This window comes from Misgurnus anguillicaudatus, chromosome 9, assembly GCF_027580225.2.
Source record: "Misgurnus anguillicaudatus chromosome 9, ASM2758022v2, whole genome shotgun sequence".
Taxonomy (NCBI): Eukaryota; Metazoa; Chordata; class Actinopteri; order Cypriniformes; family Cobitidae; genus Misgurnus; species Misgurnus anguillicaudatus.
In genome coordinates, this window is record NC_073345.2 from 16,003,010 (window position 1) to 16,026,174 (window position 23,165).

General features: G+C 37.3%; 1 protein-coding gene across 1 annotated transcript; it reads left to right on the forward strand.

The window, feature by feature from the left end:
• The first annotated feature begins 49 nt into the window (after window positions 1-49).
• On the forward strand, window positions 50-22,978 carry afap1l1b (actin filament associated protein 1-like 1b). Its single transcript, XM_055179914.2, has 19 exons — window positions 50-335; window positions 11,264-11,389; window positions 12,131-12,214; window positions 12,708-12,799; window positions 14,580-14,691; window positions 14,784-14,882; window positions 14,962-15,173; window positions 15,276-15,455; window positions 15,582-15,674; window positions 15,754-15,832; window positions 17,594-17,749; window positions 17,851-18,062; window positions 18,311-18,456; window positions 18,563-18,635; window positions 19,327-19,429; window positions 19,787-19,954; window positions 21,842-22,023; window positions 22,127-22,255; window positions 22,381-22,978. The coding sequence occupies exons 1-19, from the start codon at window positions 314-316 to the stop codon at window positions 22,405-22,407; spliced, it is 2,295 nt and encodes a 764-aa protein (XP_055035889.2). The 5' UTR covers window positions 50-313; the 3' UTR covers window positions 22,408-22,978.
• Window positions 22,979-23,165: the final 187 nt, after the last annotated feature.

Here is a 23,165-nt window from a genome sequence, read left to right on the forward strand (position 1 = left end):
AATAGTAGTATGGTGGACATTGTGAATTCTCTAAATTTTATTTTAAAAAATATATATATATAAAAATATAATGTTCTTGTTTTGAATAAAATTTGTATTGTTTCTGTATATTTTACGTCTCATTCTAGTGTTATGTGACGTGCACTAGGACCCGGATGTGTAGTGAATTCTAGTGGTCTACACGCGCCCCTGTCAGAACTGTAGCGTTGGCGACACGCGCGTGGAGTGGAGCAGCACAGGATGCTGGTGAGCGTTACAGTGTCACTGAGCTCAACTGTGTTGCGGAGTACTCAACACTAAAACTCTTTTCATCATGGACGTGACCGATTCCACTTGTAAGTTTGACATTTTATTCATACGAAAATAGCCTTACAGTTATTGTCTTAGAAATACTGTAAGTTGTAATGGAAGCTAAATCTATCGCATCTTTGACTGTACCTGAAATAAGGGCAGTCTCTTATTTGTTACATTTTTTGTATCTAGATGAGTTATGCTAAAAGTATTATTGTCCTTATTATTATTATATCTGTTACTATTATTATTAATGTATAGAAAGCATGACATCAGCTCATGTCAAACACTCCGCATCTATCGAGCTGTTACTTTGTATGTTTTGTATGTTTCTGCACCTTAATTGGTAGGACATTGCAAATTTAGCAACGCAAAGGTCATGGGTTCGAACCCTAGGGAACACACAAATAATTTTTTTTAGATTGAATGCACTATAATCTTTTCAGAAATGTTATTTACGTTTCTCAAACTTTTGTCCACCAAAACTAGTTAGTTAGAAGTCTAAATAGACACGACTTGTGGAAACAAACGTTTGTATGGAAACTTGTAACTGTACTTAGTAATAGCAATTTGCACATCTATTTATGACATGTTCAATCAGCGTCACCAAATATGGCTTTACTGCAGGTGTTTATACTGGAGCAAATAGTTAAATAGTTAAGTGAGTGTGTCTTTTCCACGCAGCACCCTACATGTATATAAATATCTCTCATCCTGTCTTCTAATGTCCCTCACTTTCCATTGACCCAACTATCAGTTCCTTCATCCTGAGGTTCCAATCCTGGTTGAAGGCCAGTTCAGCATGATGACCATTCATGATCTGAAAGAAGACTTCCTTGCCTCTCATGCAGGAAATCCTTTCGAGAATGTGTTCAATTCTGAGTCTGTTTTCATGGATGCCAGGAAAAAACAGCCCATCTTGTTTCTGTTTTTAGTCCTGGTCTGATTTGGGAAAGTCCTTTTAGATGTGTGCTTGCTTCTCATTAGGAAAATTGGTGAAGTAAGGCATGTAGGTAAACCGTTTACTTTGGTGGGTCTCATAGAGTTGAAAACTATGTGTGGTACTTTACCATCACTATGAACAGTTTACTCAAAATCATCCTGTTTACTTGTTTAAAAGCTTAATTGGTTTAGGATAGCTGATTTCTTTAGTTACACTGGACACTAGCTTAACTTGCAATGTCTTTGATGTTTTTTTATTCAACAAAGTCATCCAGTCTTTAAGCTAGAGTTAAACAATGTTCAAACACATCATACACTAAAGTTCAACCACATCATAGGCATACTGTTGTTATGGTGAAATTTCTGGGTCGTAATCACTCCCCTTCACACAAACTTTGAAGGGTGTGTATGTATGTGGGTGTCTGGTAAGAGAATCGCAATGATTTCTCTCTCCTCTAGTTCCTCGTGCACATGGTTTACATCTATAAATACCCATGGCCAAACAGACAAAGGCTTCTCTCTTCTACAGCTTGTGAGCCTGATGGGTCCGCACAGGCCTGACACTGTCTCTCGCTCCAGCATTCCATAGACTGAATGCAAGGAACGGCAGCCGTCAAGGGCTGCTCTTGTCTGTAGAGAAATCACAGACTTATTACGATACAGAGTGGCCGGAAAAGTCTTTGTGTTCGAGACCCTTCAACATGCGTGTCCTCAAAGAGTAGATATCAAAGCCATCGGATGAGTTTGATGTAGTGCTGCCTCACGATTAGTCGCGACTAATCGTTTGCAGAATAAAAGTTTATGTTTACATAATATATGTGGGTGTATTGTGTATAATAATTATGTATAAATACACATACACACATGCATGTATATAATTAAGAAACATTTGCATGTGTATATACATATTTATATTTATATATAATCTATATTATATATAAATATAAATATTTATTATATAAATATATATTTTTCTTAAAATTTACATTTATGTGTGTGTGTTTATATAAACATAATTATTATACACAGTACACACACATTTATTATGTAAACAAAAACTTTTATTCTGCAAACGATTCGTCGCGACTAATCGTGAGGCAGCACTAGTTTGATGAGTATGACTTGTGTATTAACCCCTCAATAAAAGAGGTCAGATGCTAAGTGGGGGCTCGTCCGGGATAAAGCTGGAAGATCTCATCTTAATTAACTTTCCTTAAAGGTATAGTTCACCCAAAAATTGTATCATTATTTTCTCACTCTCATGTTGTATAAATTTCTTTGTTCTAAAGAGATATTTTGAGGAATGTTTGTAACCAAACCAATCATAAGCCCCATTCACATCCATAGTAGCACAAAAGTATAGTATGGAAGTAAATGGGGCTCATTAACGGTTTGTTTACAAACATTCCTCAAAATATCCTACCCTATTTCACGGCATGTCGTGTTATAGTCGCAAAATATTTGATATATTTATTTGTGTTATTGACACAATTTTCTGCTTTTTTCATGCCATTGAGCATGAATGTTTTTTTCTTGTCACTCAGCTCAAATTTCTATGAATAGTTTTTCGTATCCGTGGCACGACTTACTTTATCGTGTCATTTTATATTTTGTTTTCTCATTGTTTTCCCTATTTTTAAATCATTGTCGCTTGGGATTAGGGTTAGATTTGGGGTTTGGGTTAGGACGTAATTTTGTGTATTGGTTTCTACATGTTTTTAAAACTATTTTCGCTTGGGGTTAGAGTTGGGGTTTGGGTTAGGATGTCTAAAATTGTAACAGAAAGTCATTCTAACCCCAGTCCCAAGCAACAATGGTAAAAAAAATTGGAAAAAACAATGAGAAAACATAATGGCACGAAAAAAAAAAAACGGAAAATCGTGTCAACAACACAAAGAAATTAATCAAATATTTTGTGACTATAACACGACTTGCCGTGAGATTGGGTTGAAATATCTTGTTCATCAGAACAAAGAAATGTATACAGGTTTGTTACAACATGAGAGTGAGAAAATGATGCAGGCAAGTTTGTGCATGAAGGCATCTCCGTGATACAGCTTCAGACAGGCTGCGTAGGAAGTGTAATGGAATTACATTTGAAATATAAATAAATAAGGAGCGCTTTGACATAACCAATCAAATATTTTAAAACTACAATACTAATTTATTGCTATAAATGCAATCCAAAGTTTAAAGTGAAACCTAAATTTAGCAGAGATTGACTTTCAAACCGCGCACCAAAGATGGTGAGGGACATATAAGCATTTAGCACTATAAGTCTTCAAAATTTCATCAGAGGAAGGTATCTGAGAAGAAAGAGAGTGAAGCAAATATTGGATTTAGACATGATTTGATGCCTCCTAACTTAGAATGTGTCTTTTGAAGGCTTCATTTTCACTTTTCGGACACAGCCAATGTTTATACTTGTATACCTGACTTTCTGCACTTCCTAATTGCTTGCCATCTAAAAGGTGCTTTTCATCAGATTTAGCTACCTTACACTGAATTTAAAGGGGACATATCATGAAATCAGACTTTTCCATGTTTAATTGCTATAATTGGGTCCCCAGTGTTTGTATCAACCTAGAAAATGTGAAAAAGATTGACCCAGTAACTTTGTTTTGGTAAACCATTCTCTGCAAGCATGTGAAAAAATAGCTCTTTAAAATCTGTTTTCCCTTGTGATGTCAGAAGGGAAAATACCGCCCCTTAATCTGCACTATCCAAGCATGGCAATGCCATTTATTGCAGAGATCAGCTCATTTGCATTTAAAAGGATACACACAAAACGGCACATTTTTGCTCACACCTACAAAGTGGCAATTTTAACATGTTATAATAAATTATCTGTATGGTATTTTGAGCTAGAACTTCATATATGTACTCTGGAGACACCAACATTTTATTGGACATCTTTAAAAAGTCTTGTGAAATGTCCCCTTTAAGTGAAAATTAGGGGTAAGTAACAACAATAGTGAAAAAAGTGGCCCTAACCATGCCATAATGGAAGAGATAACAAGGTAGATCCTTAACTGTTAAATTTCCATAAATGAGCAAACAAGTGTTTACTAATTTTGCTAAAATGAAACTCATATAAAAGCAGATGTGACTGGGTACACATGTCTAAATTGAAATCTCATGATTGTGAGCCTGAAGTCTTGCAGTGTAGAAACAAAATAGATGAGGAAAGATAAGTTTATCCCTCTTATAAATGTGCATGTTTTTTGTCGTTTTTATTTTAAACCAGATAAAATCAAAAAAATGTGCATAACATATTTGCACATATGTTTGACAAGACAAAATAATAACTCAATTTTAAATGCCAGGCAACCAATAACTTACTCTTCTTGTGAATGTAGAACAATCACACAAGACAACAAACAGTAACTGATGTCAATTGAGACAGCACTTGATATTAAAAACCAAAGGGTTTAGTTTTTAAACAGTTCATTTGTGTACATGCAGTTATTATTCATTTATGTACTCTGTATATTCTGTCAAATAGCTTCACGAGAGCAGCTGCAGCATAAATATCAAAATACAAATTTTATAATAGCTAATAAAATCAAATATCTAATGCAAAATTAGTAAGGACTTCCCTGTTACCCAGAACATAAGTGTGATGCTTGCATCATGCATATTGCATTTGCATAATACCGCGGTTACACTAGACTTTTCCATCCACTGACTTCCATTCATACACATACAAATGCTGCAGACCAGAACTCTGACATGCAAATTCGCATCATTGGAGGGTGTGACCAATTAATTGTTTTCATGAGACGTCACACACTTAGGGGAACATAGTAGTTGGAGGGCAAGAGATGCTTACTGTCGACATCAGTATGTGACGTGTAATGTAATTGTTATCATAATATTTTCCATCTAAGTGTCTTTAGATTTGCTTGTGATCTGCGATTTATCTCTCGAGAAACTACACTTGTGCATTATTGTTATTTATTTAGTTTTTCGGATTTGAAAACTAGTGCATTGCTTACCGTTCCATTAGGATAATGAGGAGCTTCCTGACTGCTGCTTCATTCCAGTTTGCCTATCCTGGGATCAGTCCCGGGATGTGTTTGCATCTACACATAAGGCACTTTAGCAATTACATAGCAATTTTCTGGAATCAATGCTCTGTACATGAAACAACCAATCTGGCAACCACAATGTAAAGCAACTTGTTTCCCATGCTCATTAAGCCATCAATAAGTATGTTGTCATCCTCAAAGCCTTCAGCCCTTCCCTTTCAATTATGTGGCCTTTGTAATTGATGCCACCCAGCAAGCTTGTCAACCACTGAAATATACAGCATTAAATTATAGCCATCTCCCCCTTACATCAGTGTGGCCCGTACCATCCGTGACCTTGACTGGAATTCATAAAAGCCCCCTGTGCGTCCTTTAGAGTTTACGGCACGTGACGTCCCACCACCCTGAATCAGACAGCTGATGAGCTTAATTTAGAGACTGTGTGGTATTTTGGATATGATGCTTGTAGGATGGGCAAGATCCTTGTCACTCGTACGACAAGGGTTGAGCTTTCGGTAGACACCCTAAAATGGTTGTAGTGGAGAGGAGACCGCTAAACAGGGACAGATGGTGGGTGTTGCGTGCTATAGGGTTCTTTCTGGTGGATCTGGTCCAGATATAAGGGATCAGTGGAGTAAGAGAGCGTGCTAGTTAGTGAAGAACTGATGGCATGTCATTTTTTTTTGGGGGGGGTGGAGTAGAGGAATAGGAAGCAGAAGGTTAGGGATGATAGAAACTGCTGTCGTCAGCCCAGACGGGAAACTACAGCTGCAGGACATATCCCCTTACCCACAATGCCCTTGGCTCAAGACCGCACAGCTGCTTTCCCTCGAATTTGTTTTGCCAGTGTGTACGCGATTGTATTTAGGTGAATGAATGTTTGCACTGCATATCTGCATGCTACGCGCTACATTGTCCTCTTTTCCTCAAAGGTGATGTCATTGGGTAATTTTGGACCTCACAATGGCACATTGTCTAGCTATGCGGAGCCCCTCAATGAAAGTTTAGCTAAAATGTTGTTTAACACTCTGTCCAAGTTAAGCAATAAGCCTCCGAGTCAACATATCAAATGTGGACGAGTTACATTTCAACTCATTAAACACACAAAATGTGTACCACAGCAAAAACAGGACAGACTTCAGAGCAGACTTTACTTTTAGTTCCACAAACTTGACCCAGTTTCCAAATTGGGTGGATGAAGATTTAGGGTGTTGTGTGAGAACTTCAGTTGCTCAAACAAGGCGGGTCACTCCCTCGCCCGTGTCATCGAGTGCACACCCAGACAATGACCCTCTGGAGATCTGCGGGCCTGGAGTTGAGATTGCGCCGCACTCGGTACAATAACAGTCATCCTACTTTCTGCTCTCGGGTTTTCCGCCTCCTGCTCTTCTTCCGCCCCTCTCTTTTACTTGTTTCCTCTCATAGACACACAAGCATTTATATTTCCTGCTCTCAGGGTGAGAGGAAAACTCTTAGGAGGAGTTTACTTGCCATTTGATAAATCAACGAAAGACAATTTAGATTAGACAATTAAGATGACTGTGCATTTACTAGCGATGGACTTTCAAATTGTATTGATGAGTAAGACATTTATCTCTCTAAGTTTGAAGGTGAAACCAAATCTATTTTGGTTTGCCTTCAACACCAAGGTCATGGGTTCGATTTTTAGGGAATGCGCAAAAACTAACAAAAGCGTCAGAGCAGAGCTCCGTTTGATGTTTTTCCTGAGAACAGTTGGATTCTGATCTGGTTCATCTGTAGAAGGTTTCATCAGATGCACACACATGTGTTGTTACAGTTACGCCCCTGACCCCAAAGTCAACTTCCAGTCTGTGTTTGTTTATCGGTATGGCTAGATAAACTGACCTTTGGAACACATACCTTAAAGGGGACATTTCACAAGACTTTTTAAAGATGTAAAATAAATCTTTGGTGTCCCCAAATGATGTATGTGAAATTTTATCTCTAAATACAATATAGTTAATTTATTGTAGTAGCATGTTAAAATTGCCACTTAGGTGTAGGTTGAGACAAAATGTGCCGTTTTGGGGTGTGTCCTTTTAAATGCAAATTTGCTGATCTCTGCACTTAATGGCAGTGCCATGATTGGATAGTGCAGATTAAGGGGCGGTATTATCCCCTTCTGACATCACAAGGGGAGCCAGATTTCAATTACCTATTTTTTTACATGCTTGCAGTGAATGGTTTACCAAAACTAAGTTACTGGGTTGTTGTTTTTCACATTTTGTAGATTGATACAAGCACTGGTGCTATATGTCATAATGTGCATAATATGTCCCCTTTAACGAAAAATTAAAACATTGCCGTTTCCTAAGAACGAGGGGAGACGATGAGCATAGACCATCGACAAACGCTGGTGCTGAGACAGTACCCTTTCAAAAAGTTCATATACGTACCTAAAATGTACATATTTATAGATACGTATCTATACATATTTATGCCTTAATGGTACATATTAGGACCTTTTTAAAGGGTACTACCCCAGTGACATCTTTTGTATATTTGACAGTGCAGTAATATGGTTTGCTTTTATATTTGTATTCGGGATCTTTTGAGTTCTCACTGTGTTGACAGAGCTTGATCTTCACAGTAATGAAAGATTTGATTTGACTTCCTGGGAATTTCTTTCCCAGTTTTTCCATCCGATGACAAACAGCCGGGAGGGTTTGTGTCCCAAAGTTATATTTTGTGTAATTGTATTATGATCCAGTGTGTCATTTCTGATAGATATCACAGCTGAATTCACATCTAAATGCGTTTAGTCTTTTTGATTTATTTGTTTTCAGTAATATGTATCATCAGATGGTTTCATTTATTGTTAAATAAACAAATGAGATTTGCTACATCATAACATTTTTTGCAAATTTTAAAAGGAACAATACTATATAATATTAGCTTATTTCTGTTATTGTAATATTTAAATAAAAATTTTAGTCCTCAGTCAACTGTTAATCTTACACAGATTTGTTTCTTTAAAGGGATAGTTCACCAAAAAAAGAAAATTCTCTCATCATTTTCTCACTCTCAGGTTGTAATAAACCTGTATAAATTTCTTTGTTGTGATGAACAAAAAGGAAGATATTTGGAGTTAGAACATACTGAATAAAGCTAATAAACAAAATATATTATTTTATAAGATTAATTAAAGATACAATTTGTATTTATGCGCCGCTAGATGGCGCCAAATCAAACAACAACAATGATGTTGTTTACTGACGCTCTGAAGCAGCGTGGAATTATGGGATTTGTAGTCTTTAACTCAACCGCTGATGGCCATCAATCAGACGAGAACGAGAAATCACGTTGATGGATAAGGTAATCAAGTCTTATAAATGTTGCGTTTGATGACATCGTTTATTTCATTATGTAAGTTTATATATGATGTTCAAAACGAAATTGTTAGTCATATATATTACAATATTAGTCCAAATTCGATGGTAAACAAAGCACAGAATTAAGTTTTCAACTTACAATCTACAATGATTTTTCACATAATGTATTGACAGTACAAATCTTATTGTGAAGTGTCTTAAAATTACCATTTATGTTGCTGTACAATACCTCTTGATGTGCATATCGTCCGCGGGAAGACGCGCTGATTACAATCTACACACTAATGTTGTGATCAATATAATAGCATACGTTTTTTGAAGGGTTACGAATCAAAACAACTCACCCATCGCGTAAAACACAAGCAGGATCAGAATCTCGGTCTAGTTAGATGTTGTCGTGAAGCTCTCTCCATCCAGATAATGCAACAACAAATTGATCCTCCCTCGTTTTGTTCCAAACTCTTCTTGGGTCGTTTGGTTGGCCCGTACGCGTTACAGGAGCTGACACAACCAGCGGCAGACGGTAAAGAGTTATCCATAAGTTCATAAGCAAGCGCGTAGCCTGACAGGCGCTATCGCATAGTTCCGCATTTGTCCACGACACTGGCTGCGTCCGAAAACTCAAGGCAGTGAGGACTTGCTGCCTCATGAGGAAATGACTTCGGACTCGGAGGCCTGAAGGCCGCTCAGAGAAAGGCTTTCCGACGCACTTCAAAGGCAGCGTGTTTGAAATATAAACAGAGAGCGCCTTTGTGATAACTAATCACATATTTGAAAACTACAATACTAATTTCTCGCTAGAAATGCAATTAAAATGTGTAAAAAGTGAACATATACGTTTATTTTCACTAAATTTGTGCTCCAGTCACTTCCTTGGCCTCCATTTTATTTTTTCGAGCTCGACCAGTGTTCTCATGTGGGTTACGTCAGTAAAGGCGGTGACAAAGGGTCACATGGATATTAACGTCATTGACAGGAGACTGCACTGCCCCGTAACAATGTTTAGAATGGAAATTTTCTCACGATTTACAAGTAGTTGAAAACATTACAGATATTGATAGTAATCAGCTGTACAAAATATATAACACTGGCAGAGTGGTTTGTGGACATTTTACTGCAAATGTCTTACAAATTGCACCTTTAAATTTTTTTGTTTCTATTTTTATCACACTTTTATATGCTAAGAAATATGAAATGAACAGGATGATCCTTAAAATAGACATTCTCTCGACATACCGAAACAGATCCTTTAATTAGGATTTCCTTGTTTGCTTGGCGGTTTGCGACCACTGTTATATTTGTTTTTGGAGCGGTGAGGGTCTGGGACAGAAATATCATGAACTAAGCAACAGGTTTTTGATCTGGTCCAGAGAGAGAAAGAGAGAGAGAGAGAAAAACACTGTCAGGTCATGAGCAAAGAAAGGTCACATATTGCTGTAATTACGTTTTGGCCAAGAATAATAATCCTGGATCAGCAAAGCTAAATGAGTGTCAGGTAGAGATTTTTTTTTAAAGGGACTTTTTCTTTGATGGATTGTGGTGAGGAGTGCTTACATGTGCTTCATATATGATGTTTTTGTTTACGATGACCAGCATTTCCTCACAAAGTGCAATGTTATCAAAGCAATATCCGAATCATATGCTTGTGGGTGAGAGTGAATATCTTGCGTATAAAATGTTACTGAAATTGCTCAAGGCGTTTTGATAGAACAGGATTTGCCAGAATACATGATGCGACAAATCAAGACAGGAAGATTAATGATAACTCCTGGCCTGATGACCTTTAAAGATTGTACATAATAAATATACAGTACACAACACAAGTGTCCACACATACCGACAGCTATTATAAATGTTCAGTATTGTTTACTATGTTTGCTCTATTAGTGAGTTCTTATTCCAGGACTTTCTAAAAATAAAAACGCTTTTCTTATTGGGACTTTTTTAGTTTCCTGCATTTGTTGATCCATTCATAACAGTGCAGCTATTGTTCACAGTGCTCAGATCTGGAAGAGCACTACCATAAGAAATCTACTCATGTCATTGCCTGTTATTGCATTAAACATTCACAAACAGCCAAAGAATTCAGATGTCCAACTTCAACAGCTTTAAATTTGCTTATTTGATTTTCAAACTGGAATGTACAGAATAATTCTTATTCACTGTGCATCATAAAGAGGTGGTTTCCCGGACAGGGATTAGCTTAAACCAGGACTAGACCTTAGTTTGATTAGAAAATATATATAGTTTTAACAAACATACCTTACTAAAAACATTACTTATGCACATTTTGAGGCAAAAGAAAGGGCACTGATGTATTTTAAGATATGTCAGTGCAAGTTGTTTTCAGCTTGGACAGCTCTTACATTTGTTTTAGTCTAGGACTAGTCTAATCCCCAAAGTGTCTTTGCTTTTAAAACTGTTTTCTACATGAACTCATACTATGTAAAGAACATTCTGTGAAAATACATCCTTGATATGATAGAAAGCAAACTTTGATTCTCCTAAACTCATTAGATTATGAGACTATATTCGGATTTCACAAATAAGCAGTAAGCATTTTATCAGACTTTTCTAGGTGCTTTTCTTGTGTCAGCTTTTGCTAATCCATAGCTTATTCTGTCTGTCCATTGTGTCCCTGTGCAGGTATGGAGCACCTGGTGAAGGAGTTGAGTCTGCTGCTGAAACTGCTGGAGAATGAGAGCGTGAGTTCAGCTACGGCTGAGAAGATGAGCGTGGTCAGGAACATGGTCAAACAGCTGCAGCCATCTGGTGAGACTGACCGTCAGATACATAACAGCTGGAGGGACTTATGGCTACAAAATAGAACATGCATTATGAATATAACACTGTGTATGAGAGAATTACTGAGATCTTGTAATGCACTGTAAGTCACTTTGGATAAAAAACGTCTGCCAAATGCATGAATATAAATATACAGTAAGCTGGTGTATTTCTTAAATGTGTCCAAATTATAACTATTTGCAAACAAATAAACCTATTTATTTAATTAGGTATGCATTAAAAGGGTTTTTGAAGTTTGATTGTGTTTATGAGATATGCTGTAATGTGTTTATGCTTCGTTTAAAATAAAAGCATTATTTTTAATATATTTTACCTTAATTCTCCACCGCTTCTTTCATCCTCATTAAAACAGGCTGTTTATGTTTATGAAGCCCCTCGCTTAGAAATTAATATGCTCAGATTGGTTAGCTGTCCAAGCTGTTTTGAAAAGCCCACTTTGCTGGGTGTTTCCGGGGTCAGGTTTTTTTTGTAAATTTTGGGGTTTGTGATGTCATTAATCCAGGTTGTAGGCAATCCAGCCAATCGCTGTAGTTTTTTTTTTTTAAGTGATTGCTTTTAAAGGAAATATCTTATGGTGCATTGAACTTTGAGCGTTGTAACTTTGCATATCTTGTTTATGCTCAAACAGCAATGTTACACACTAACTGCAGTTAATAAAAGGGAATTCAGAATCATCTTCACCTTTAATTGAATTATTTTGCTTTGCAGTGAATGGATCTGACTTTATATATGTGAACACATCTCTCTATGGAAATGGTACCAGCTTTGTAGAATCACTGTTTGAAGAATTTGGTGAGTCTGTTTCTGTGTTTACTATTGCAGACATTTAGCTTTTGGAGACAAGGAAAATAATTTTAAGACTATCTTAAAGGGACACTTCATCCATTTGCATTAAGCTTTGTATAGTTAGAACCCCAGTCATGTTTTTAAATGTTCGTGCGTCATTTCCTAAGTTGCCGCTGCAGGAGAAATACAGATTTCAGTGTTGCACTTCCTTCTTTTAATGATGTAATGGTGTGTTTTAGGCACCAAATTCGAAATGTATTTTACATTTCGACTACAAATATGACGCACTTTCAATGAAGATTAATGTTTCTACGGGTGAAATGCTCCTTTAAGAAGACTATTTATCACTTTAATCAGTGTATTGCAAATAACTACTGAACAGTGGCTTAAACATCTGTAGCAGACAAAACATCAAAAGTATCCATTTTGATCATAATTCTCAGGATGTTATATGATTTGCTTTATGATTATTAATAAGTCAGTTTTGTTGTCTTCTCAGATTGTGACCTGCAAGATCTCAGGGATTCTTCTGAAGAGATCAAAGGTGTGGAGGAGGAGGAGGAGACATCCAAGCACCTTCCCACAAATTCGGTAACAGACAAATACAAAATATTACAATATTTAACCACCTAAAATAGATCAATTATTTATTTAATTTTGCAACATGATCTCTCAAAGTTCGGTGGGATAGTCACGAAATTTTTTGCTCGTTTTTTGTGGCATTCTCACGGATCTCCGCATTTTTGCGTGGCCCTGCCGCGGACTTTCTTTTCCGTGGCGTTCTCGCGGATTGGTTACTCGGCTGCTTTTTCCTATTTTCAAACCATTGTCGCTTCGGTTTAGGGTTAAATTTGGTGTTTGCGTTAGTATGTCACTTTAAGTATTGGATTATACAATTTTTTCTGATTTACTCTTTTATATTTTCTAAACTTTAAACAATTGTCGCCTGCCGTTGCACTGAAAAAAATGTTTCATTGAATTTAATACATTTTTTTAAGGTAAGTGGTTGCAATCAATTTATTTAAGCTACATTTAAACAAAAGTTTTATATTTTATTTTACTTTACTAATCTTTTTTGTTTAAATGTAGCTTTAATGAATTGATTTCAACCACTTACATTAAAAAAATTGATTAAAATCAATGAATAATTTTTTTCAGTGTGGGGCTATAGTTGGGTTTGGGTAAGGATGTCATTTTATGTAAAGCGACAATGGTAAGAAAATAGGACAAAACAGTTGAGGAACCAATCCGTGAGAATACCACGGAAAAGAAAGTCCGCGGTAGGGCCAGAGAAAAATTTGGAGATCCTTGAGAATGCCACGGAAAAATGAGCAAAAAATTCTGTGACTATCCCAAGGAAATTCGTGAGATCAGGTTGTAATTTTAAGTCTGCGATTTCCTGGACTGGGTTTAGATTAATCCAATACTAGGGCTTATGCTACGTACACACCAAACATGGGGCATCGCGTTACTCGCTCTAGATTGCTCGCGGGATTTAACTTCGTTTCATGCTAATTTTTTGCTCGAGTTGAATATTTTCAACTTGGGCGAAGACACGTTTGAGGCGAATAGTGCGTGTTTTTGCGGCAAACGTCATGTCATTCGCATTGCCCCCCGCGAGGACGCATCTGATCGCGCCTTTGCATTGACTTTGAATGTAATCTACTCATGCAAATCGTTGAACTCGCATCTGGTGTGAACCCACAGTTGGTTATATATCTGCATTTAATTTGTTTTTACCAACATACCTTACAAAAAACAATACTGGTGTGTGTCTTAAGACAATTTTTTCTTAAAGTAAGGCTGCTTAAAACATGGATTTTAGTCTGGGACTAGGATAAGCCCTGTCCGGGGAAACTGCCCCTGGCCTGGACACACCAAAACTTTTAAACGCGGCTGAAAACGCCTTGAGGACGCCGAATGCCAGCTGTTTTTCAGCTGAGTGACAGCTTTCCTCAGCTAAGCGCTTTGGTAGCTCTGATACGTCATCTGTGAGACGGTTGGTTGCTGTGATACCTGTCCCACCCCTCCTCCACTGTGACTGGACGGCTGCGTGAAAACTGACATTAACGAGCGGAGCCTTTTATCCAAAGTTGAACATTTCTCAACTCTCGCTGCGTCAGCGCTGGCCGCGGAAAAACCGTCGGGTGCCGGTTTTCAGCGCGAAAGAAAACCGCTAGCTGCTGGCTTATTTGAAAAACGCCGAGTTTCCATTGAAATGAATTGAAAACATGCGCCGGCCGCGGGCGTAAAAGCGTTGGTGTGCAGCGCACGCCCCTTAAGAGTTTTATATCACACACTGTTCACACACCATAGATTTTGTTCAAACTGAAAATGCGCAGATCAGCGATCATTTGCTTTATTTTGTCAGAGTCCGACAGACACGCCCCCTCCCATTCCTACCACTCCCATACCTGATGATTACTATGAAGAGGCCGTGCCGCTTGGGCCGGGCACAACACCGCAGTATATAACAACACGCAGTGAGTACACACACACACACACACACTTACAAGCCTGATATGACTGAAAAATATCCCGTTATGAAGCCTAACACACTATATCTGTTCACCAGGCAACTCCAGCCCACCAAACTCAATAGAGGACGCTTATTACGAAGATGCCGACAACAATTACCCGGCAACTCGTATGAATGGGGCCAGCAAAAACTCCTGTAAGCAATCTGTGCTGCTGCACGTGTTTTTTATACAACAAAATATGTTTTTAGTATTAATTGAAGTTCATTTTCACAGACAATGATTCAGATGCACTCAGTAGTTCATATGAGTCGTATGATGAAGAGGACGAGGAAGCTAAAGTCAGAGAACAGACGCACCGGTGGCCGTCAGAGGAGAGTCCGGTGGGCCAAATGAAAGACTTCCGCAAATGTGCTTTTCTACTGCGTAAAAAACGCTTCGGTCAGTGGGCTAAACAGTTAACTATCATCCGCGAGAATCGACTTCAGGTATGTGATTAATCTGAAGCAGGAGAATATTACAAATTGTATAAGAAAATACATCTGATATGAGTAATGTAATTCCAATTAAAACATATATATTTTCCACAGTGTTTCAAGAATCCCAAAGATCGTAGTCCGTATGTTGACCTGCCCTTGAATCTCTGCAATGTCATTTATGTGCCCAAAGATGGACGTCGCAAAAAGCACGAGCTTCGTTTCTCAATGCCAGGAGGAGAGGCTGTGGTGTTGGCCGTACAGAGCAAAGAACAGGCCGAGAACTGGCTGAAGGTGTGCTTCAGTACCAATGTGCTTCAGTTTCGGGACTTTAGCAAATATTCAGTTTTTTGTTTATTTACTAGCTATGTAACTAATTTGCTTCATTTGTTTTCAATTTTATCTTTCAAATCTGTGTAGGTCATTCAGGAAGTTAGCAATCTGGCAAGCAACATTAATGGAAAAGAGGGTTCATCCTCTCCTATGATACTGCGAAAACTAGAGCTGGACAAGGTACATCTTATTGCAATGTTGACTCGAACAAAACCAGTTAATTCAAATTAAAAGTTTGTTTACCTTCTGTTTACTATAGATGATGTCACAAGATAAACACACTTCTGATTCTGACAGTGTGGCGAATGGAGACGTTACCCGGGAAGGCTGTGAGAATGGTATGGACACAAATGAGGACAAATGAAAATGAGTTCATTGCCTAACGAACGCTTTGAGGGTCAGAGTGGGTTTTTCAGGTGTAACACATTTCCTCGTGTCAGATCTGTGATGTCACTCTCAAACAATGGCAGTAGGGATACAGGAAGGATGTTGCTGTTCTGCGCTATACTTCCTTTCCTCTGATCTGCCCCAGGGTTAAATTTGTTTCCTTCATAAGTTACATAACCTTTTTTGCTTATTTTTCCAGGTTTCACATACACAATGGTTAGGTAAATTGTGAACAAACCCAAGAAAGTGTCTATATTTGACCCAACAATGGGTTAAAACTAGGGCTGTCAAAAGATTAATCGCAATTAATCACATACAAAATAAAAGATTGTGTTTGCATTATATGTTTCTGTGCATATTGTGTGTAATATGTAAATGCACACATACATGTATACATTTTGGAAAATTGTATATGTAGGTGTGTTTATATGTATTATGTATTTATAAATAGTTACGCACAGTGAATGCACATATATTATGCAAAAACAACCTTTTATTTTGTAAGCGATTAATCGGAATTAATCTTTTGACAGCTTTAGTTAAAATAATCCAGCATAAGTCAATGTAAACCAAATTGTCAAATTTAACCCAGCATGTGTTCTGTCCAATGTTTACCCATTATGGGTAAAAAATAACGCAGCCATTTTTAGAGTGAAGTGTTGACATCTAAGAAACAGAAGTCAAATACTATTTAAAGGATTAGTCCATTTTCTTTTTAAAAATCCAGATAATTTACTCACCACCATGTCATCCAAAATGTTGATATCTTTCTTTCTTCAGTCGAGAAGAAATTATGTTTTTTGAGAAAAACATTGCAGGATTTTTTTAATTTTAATGGACTTTAATGGACCCCAACACTTAACAGTTTTAATGCAGTGTAAAATTGCAGTTTCAAAGGACTCTAAACAATCTCAAACAAGGCATAAGGGTCTTATCTAGCGAAACAACTGTCATTTTTGGCAAGAAAAAATGCACTTTTAAACCACAACTTCTCGTCTTCCTCTGGTCCTGTGATGCACCAGCGCGACCTCACGTAATTGCGTAATGACGTGGAAAGGTCATGTGTTACATATATGAAACGCACATTTGTGAACCATTTTAAACAATAAACTGACACAAAGACATTAATTAGTATCATTCCACATTCAACAACGCCGGAACGGTCCTCTTTTTCCACACTTGTAAACACTGGGACGTAGTTTCGTATACGTCATCCGTGACCTCTTGACGTGATGACGTATTACGTGAGGTTGCGCTGGCGTGTCACAGGACAGGGAGAAGAAGATTTTTTATTTTTCTTGCCAAAAATGATGGATCGTTTCGCTAGATAAGACCCTTATACCTCGTTTGAGATTGTTTGAGTCCTTTGAAACTGCAATTTTAAACTGCACTGTTAAGTGATGGGGTCCATTTAAGTCCATTAAAATGAGAAAAATCCTGGAATGTTTTTCTCAAAAAACATAATTTCTTCTCGACTGAACAAAGAAAGACATCAACATTCCGGATGACATGGAGGCGAGTAAATTATCTGGATTTTTTAAAAAGAAAATGGACTAATCCTTTAACTTCACTGAATTAACCTGAATGCATAAAAATACATAAACAAAACATTTTTACAGGTTAATTTTACAATTTACATCCAAAGATGTGTTTTCATGTCTTCCTGGTCTATATGCATCATCTAATGTTGCATCATGTGCTCATTTCTGTAGGAAAGGGCAAGAAAGGGACGTTCTCTGAGCTGACCGGATCCATGAGTCGCGCTGCCGGCAAGAAAATCAACCGAATCATCAGTTTCTCGAAGAAAAAGCCTCCTCTACCAGGAGAAACCAACACGCTGTCCCACTTAGATGACAATCCTCGTTGTGGTGAGGCCACATAACCCCACCAGTGCTAATGCAAAAGATTCGGTTTTCCATTTAATCGGGTTCGGTACGATTCCCATACAATTTGGATTTTCTCTTGCCAGGCTACTTGAATGTTTTGGTGAATCAGTGTTGGAAAGAACGCTGGTGTTGTGTGAGGAATGGCACTCTTTATCTTCACAAGGACAGAGCGGACATTCACGCACACGTTAACGCTTTAGCTCTTCAGGGTGTGGAGGTCTCACCTGGTCTTGGGCCCAAACACCCTTTTGCCTTCCGCATCATGCGAGGGAGCACAGAAGTAGCAGCTTTAGAGGTAATAAAATATCTTTTTTACATGTGTGAAATCCAGACTAAAGTCTTATTATCTTATTGTAAGATGAGGAGCATCAAAGTTTGATTGATTTCAATCTTTGATCTTACTCAGTCAATATTAAAGATATCAAGGTTTTAGTTTCACAGAATGTTCCTTATGTAGGATGATTTTATGTAAATCACAAAAAAGACTTGATGGGTTTTCACATACAGGGTCACAAATATTATAAATCTGTATTTATGCCTCAGGCAAGTTGTTCTGTGGAGATGGGACGATGGCTAGGGGTTTTATTGGCAGAAGCAGGCAGTGCAACCACTCCTGAAGCTCTGCATTATGACTATGTAGATGTGGACACCATCAGCAGCATCCAGAACGCAGCACGTCACTCTTTCCTGTAAGTTAAACTGAGTATTTTAGCAAGCACACGTGATGTGGATATACAAACTCATTGACTCACATTGTCTGTGTTTCACTCTGATTTTGGTCAATTGATGATGTAGCTGGGCGACCTCCTCCAGCAGCACCTCCACAGACACGAGGACTTACGATGAAGTGCCGTATGAAAGTGTGCAGGTATGGTGTAACAATAACTGTTAAAACTTAATTAATATGTCGGAGCCGATGGTGTATTGGGCAGCAATCCGACATGTGGTGCTTTCATACTTTTGGTGATCTGAGTTCGATTCCCGGCTCGTGGTCATTTGCCGATCACATACCCCTCTCTCCTCCCTGTACTTTCCTGTCCTCTCCTTAATCACTTTCAAATAAAAACCAAAAATGGCCAAAAAAAAAAAAAAATTAAAATGAAACCTATTTGTTTTTATTTTATGTTTTACAATTTAATCTGACCTTAGCATTAATCTTTGAATTTTTATCATTGCGTTTAAAGTCACAATGAATTTGTAATCCATTTTTGTTGGCTTAAGAGACAGCAATAAATATAACTATGTCATTGCTGTTGTTAGAATTAAATATTTTGGTAGTTGCATTTCTTTTTTTTGGGCGTTTTTCTGTAAATGTGTGGTAAGCAGTCTTTGTTATATGTCTAGTCAGCAACTTAACTTTCAGTATTGTAAGCATGTTCTTGTTTCTAGAGAAAGGAACTTTACAGTAAATCCTCAAGTGCGTTGTATGATTGATGTCCCGTGAATGTGTAAATATTCTTAAAACTGGAAACCATAATGTTTAAGTGTATTTTAAGTTTGTTTGCTATCTTTCCAAACCATACTCACTAATTTATAACCTCTGCTTCATCTCTCAACAGCATTCAGATGAGACACAGTCTAAACTGAAGCGATATTCCTCAATGTCAAGTGTGGATACAGCAAAAGCTGACACACAGATCACAGTGAAGCGGCATGGTTCCTGTATGTTTCACCATATAGTAATCTTTAAAAAAATTGTTTACATCATCTGAAAGCAATTATTGGGCCGGTTTCCCGGACAGGGTTTAGATTAATCTAGGACTAGGCCTTAAATATATTAGGACATTTTTTAACAAATAAACCTTAAAAACAATACTGGTGTGCATCTAGAGACAAAACAATGGCACTGATATATGTTAAGATATCTCAGTGCAAGACGTTTTTAAATTGAAGTAGACATGCATTTTATTCTGGAACTAAGCCCTGTCTGGGAAACAGCCCCACTCTAATGATATGAGACATCTTTTAAAATTTAAGTGTACATTTTTCATATAAATCACTGATATTTTTGTGTTGTAGCTGTAAATAATTGTGGTAAATACGGAAAGACGAGGGCAGAAGAAGATGCTCGCAGATATGTAATGGAGAAAGAGCAACTAGAGAAAGAAAAAGAAACAATCAGGAAGAACCTATTGTCAATCCGCACAGAGAAGAGACAGGTGAAGGAAAAGCTGAAAAGTGTAACAGGTGACTTTTCAATTACACTGGATTTTAGATGAGTCGTTAATTATTAACATGCAGAATGGCTTGATAAAGGTTTATTTTACTGTAATATTGTAATACTGTAATATTTTCACTGACGCCCCGTCTTGCAGTGGTTGGCGCCACCTGCTGACAGTCGCTTTGTCTGAATGCTTGGGCCGATGATTTGTTACCCCATGTCCCCTCTCGGGCTATGACTTTGCAGGCACCATTTGTGCATAAAGGCACTTAGAGAAAAAGTCTTGGCCAGACTTCAAGGGGACATTTCACAAGACTTTTTTAAAATGTCAAATAAATCTTTGGTGTCCCCAGAATAAATATGTGAAGTTTTTGCTCAAATATCATATAGATAATTTATTATTGCATGTTAAAATTGCCACTTTGTAGGTGGGAGCAAAAATGTGCTGTTTTGGGTGTGTCCTTTTAAATGCAAATGAACTGATCTCTGCACTAAATGGCAGTGCCATGGTTGGATAGTGCAGATTAAGGGGCAGTATTATCCCCTTCTGACATCACAAGGGAAGCCAAAACTAGCACTTAACTATGTAAAAAGTCAGATTTTCATGGTATGTCCCCTTTAATAGGCAGCATAACAAACCTTTTAAAAAAAAAATTAAGTAAAAAAAAATGTGTTGACTGTAATCAAATGGAAATTATAAAGTTACAACATTTTTTTTGTTGAAAATGCAATCAAAATTTGTAGAAAGTGGATATTTAGGATATTTCCCACATCAAAACCAGAAATAATATCTGAATTAAAGGATCCATTTTCTTAAAAGAAAAATCCGGATGGTTTGCTCACCACCATGTCATTCAGGATGTTGATGTCTTTCTTTGTTCAGTCGAGGGGAAGTTCTGTTTTTTGAGGAAAGCATTGCAGGATTTTTCTCATTTTAAAGGACCCCAACACAAGTTTTAATGAAGTTTGAAGTTGCAGTTTCGGGGGACTCTAGATGATCTCAAACAAGGCGGGTCTTGTCTAGCGAAACGATTGTCATTTTGGCAAGAAAATTAAACTACACCTTCTCGTCTGTCTTCGGTCCTGTGATGCGCCAGCGCAACCTCACGTAACGTAGAAAAGTCACGTGTTGTTACATATATGAAACACACATTTGCGGACCATTTTAAAACAATAAACCGACATAGACATTAATTAGAATCATTCCACATACAACAACGTTAGAACGGTTTCGCATATGTCATCCGTGACCTTTCGGTGTGATGACGTATTACGTGAGGTCGCGCTGGTGCGTCGCGGGACCGGAGATGGACGGGAGGTTGTAGTTTAAAAGTGCATATTTTTTATTTTATTATTAAAATGACAATCGTTTCGCTGGATAGGGCCCTTATGCCTTGTTTGGGATCGTTTAGAGTTCTGCAATTTTAAACTGCATTTAAACTGTTACGTGTTGGGGTCCATTAAAGTCCATTAAAATGAGAAAAATCCTGGAATGTTTTCCTCAGGGAACATAGTTTTTTCTCGACTGAGCAGAGAGGGACATCGGCATTTTGGATGACATGGTGGTGAGTAAATTGTCTGGATTATTTTTTATGAAAATGGACTAATCCTTTAACATTAAAGGTAAACATCAAAACATTTAAAGTGTTAAGTAAATTTAAAAGAGTGACATTCCAGGCATTATTTTCGGGTTGAGGTGGGAAATATCCTAAATCTGAGCTGTCTGGAACGCAGCGTAAGTAACCGCCATGAACAACCATATTGCAACATGCACATGGCAACATATAGAATACTTTAGCAACTGCTTGGCAAAGTACTCTAGAATTGCTGTGGTAGATTTTTGCATAACTAATCTCAGATCTGATTTGGTTATTTAATAGTGATCACTTACTGTATGTAAAAATATGTTATAGGCACAGATAAACAGCAGAAGGCAATGGAGCAGCGTCTGGCCCAACTGGAAGAAAGTTGTCGTCAGAAAGAAGCTGAGCGTGTGGATCTTGAGTTACGCCTGACAGAGGTGAAGGAGAAACTTAAGAAGTCTCTGACTGGTGGGATGCTGGGAGCGCCCGTGGAAAGCAAACCCACCAGCAAGGTCAACAGATCATTCCGTTTTGACTCTATTATACTCCATGATTTATTTTATTAATGAACATCTGAATTTTCAGTAAAATGATTGAATATCTTAATACCTGTAGGTCACAGTTAAGAAGAAGGAACATATTTACAGCGATGCAACTGTACCAGTCAACTGTGCATCTGAAATGAAGAAGCGTCCACCGTCCATCTATGCTTCAACTAAAGGAAATGTCATGAAGAAAGCCAAGGTCTGTCAGATTGCATACTAAATATATAAAGACCAATTCAAAGTTTAAATTTAAGTATACATTTATGAGCATAAATATTATTAATAACCTGTTATTCTTTCTACCCAATTATCCGTTATATTCAGGAATGGGAGTCAAAGAAGGGGAAGTAAGGACAGCAGTGTTATCAGGAGTGTTGGAGAAGTGTCAAAGCAAAAAAAAAGAGCAATTCAATGGAAAGACTATGGCTGTGATTGTCCGTCTGTGCACAGACTGCACTTATCAAAAACATTTTCATTTGCAGGAGACAGTCGATCTAGATGACAAGTGATCTTGTTACAGTCATTTTGCTCAATAATGAATGTTAAATAAAAACTGTATTAAGGATAATAAGGATAAGAGGTGTGCTTTGTGAACATCCATTTGTTTCATATTAAATTTAAAATGTATGCCTGAATATTCTGTGATCTACACTAAATATTTTTGTTTCTTAGCATATAATGCAACAGAATACTGATGTGACCTTCCTGCTGATTTTCTACTGCAGTATTGAGATGCAGTGTTAATATCTCCTGCTTTAAGCTATGTGAAACTGAACTGGAGAAAAGTATTTTTACACTAGGGCACTTCATTTACCAAATGTATTTATTTTTACTATGTACATAATTTCAGTTTAATGGAATAAAGTTGTTTTCTTGTTTGTGTAATATCTCTGTAACTGTTGATAATAAATGTGCTTTCATAAATAGTTGGAATTGTCTTTATATAAGCAAAGACACAGGGTATGATTTTTACTTTGTGAATTAAATGATGTATAAAATGAGTATTGATATTTTTGGGACTTCCTTCATCATGTGGATAAGTTGTTGTTTTTTTCCAGAAAATAACTATAAAGAAAAAATAAAATAAAAGTAAATAAAAAGTCTAAACT

What these genes read in the sequence shown, in the direction of transcription:
- afap1l1b (XM_055179914.2), top strand. Translation starts at nt 314, where the DNA reads ATGGACGTGACCGATTCCACTT. An exon ending in AGATGACAATCCTCGTTGTG is followed by an intron (nt 17,750 to 17,850) that starts GTGAGGCCACAT and finishes TTCTCTTGCCAG; the next exon opens with GCTACTTGAATGTTTTGGTG. An exon ending in GCAGCACGTCACTCTTTCCT is followed by an intron (nt 18,457 to 18,562) that starts GTAAGTTAAACT and finishes TTGATGATGTAG; the next exon opens with CTGGGCGACCTCCTCCAGCA.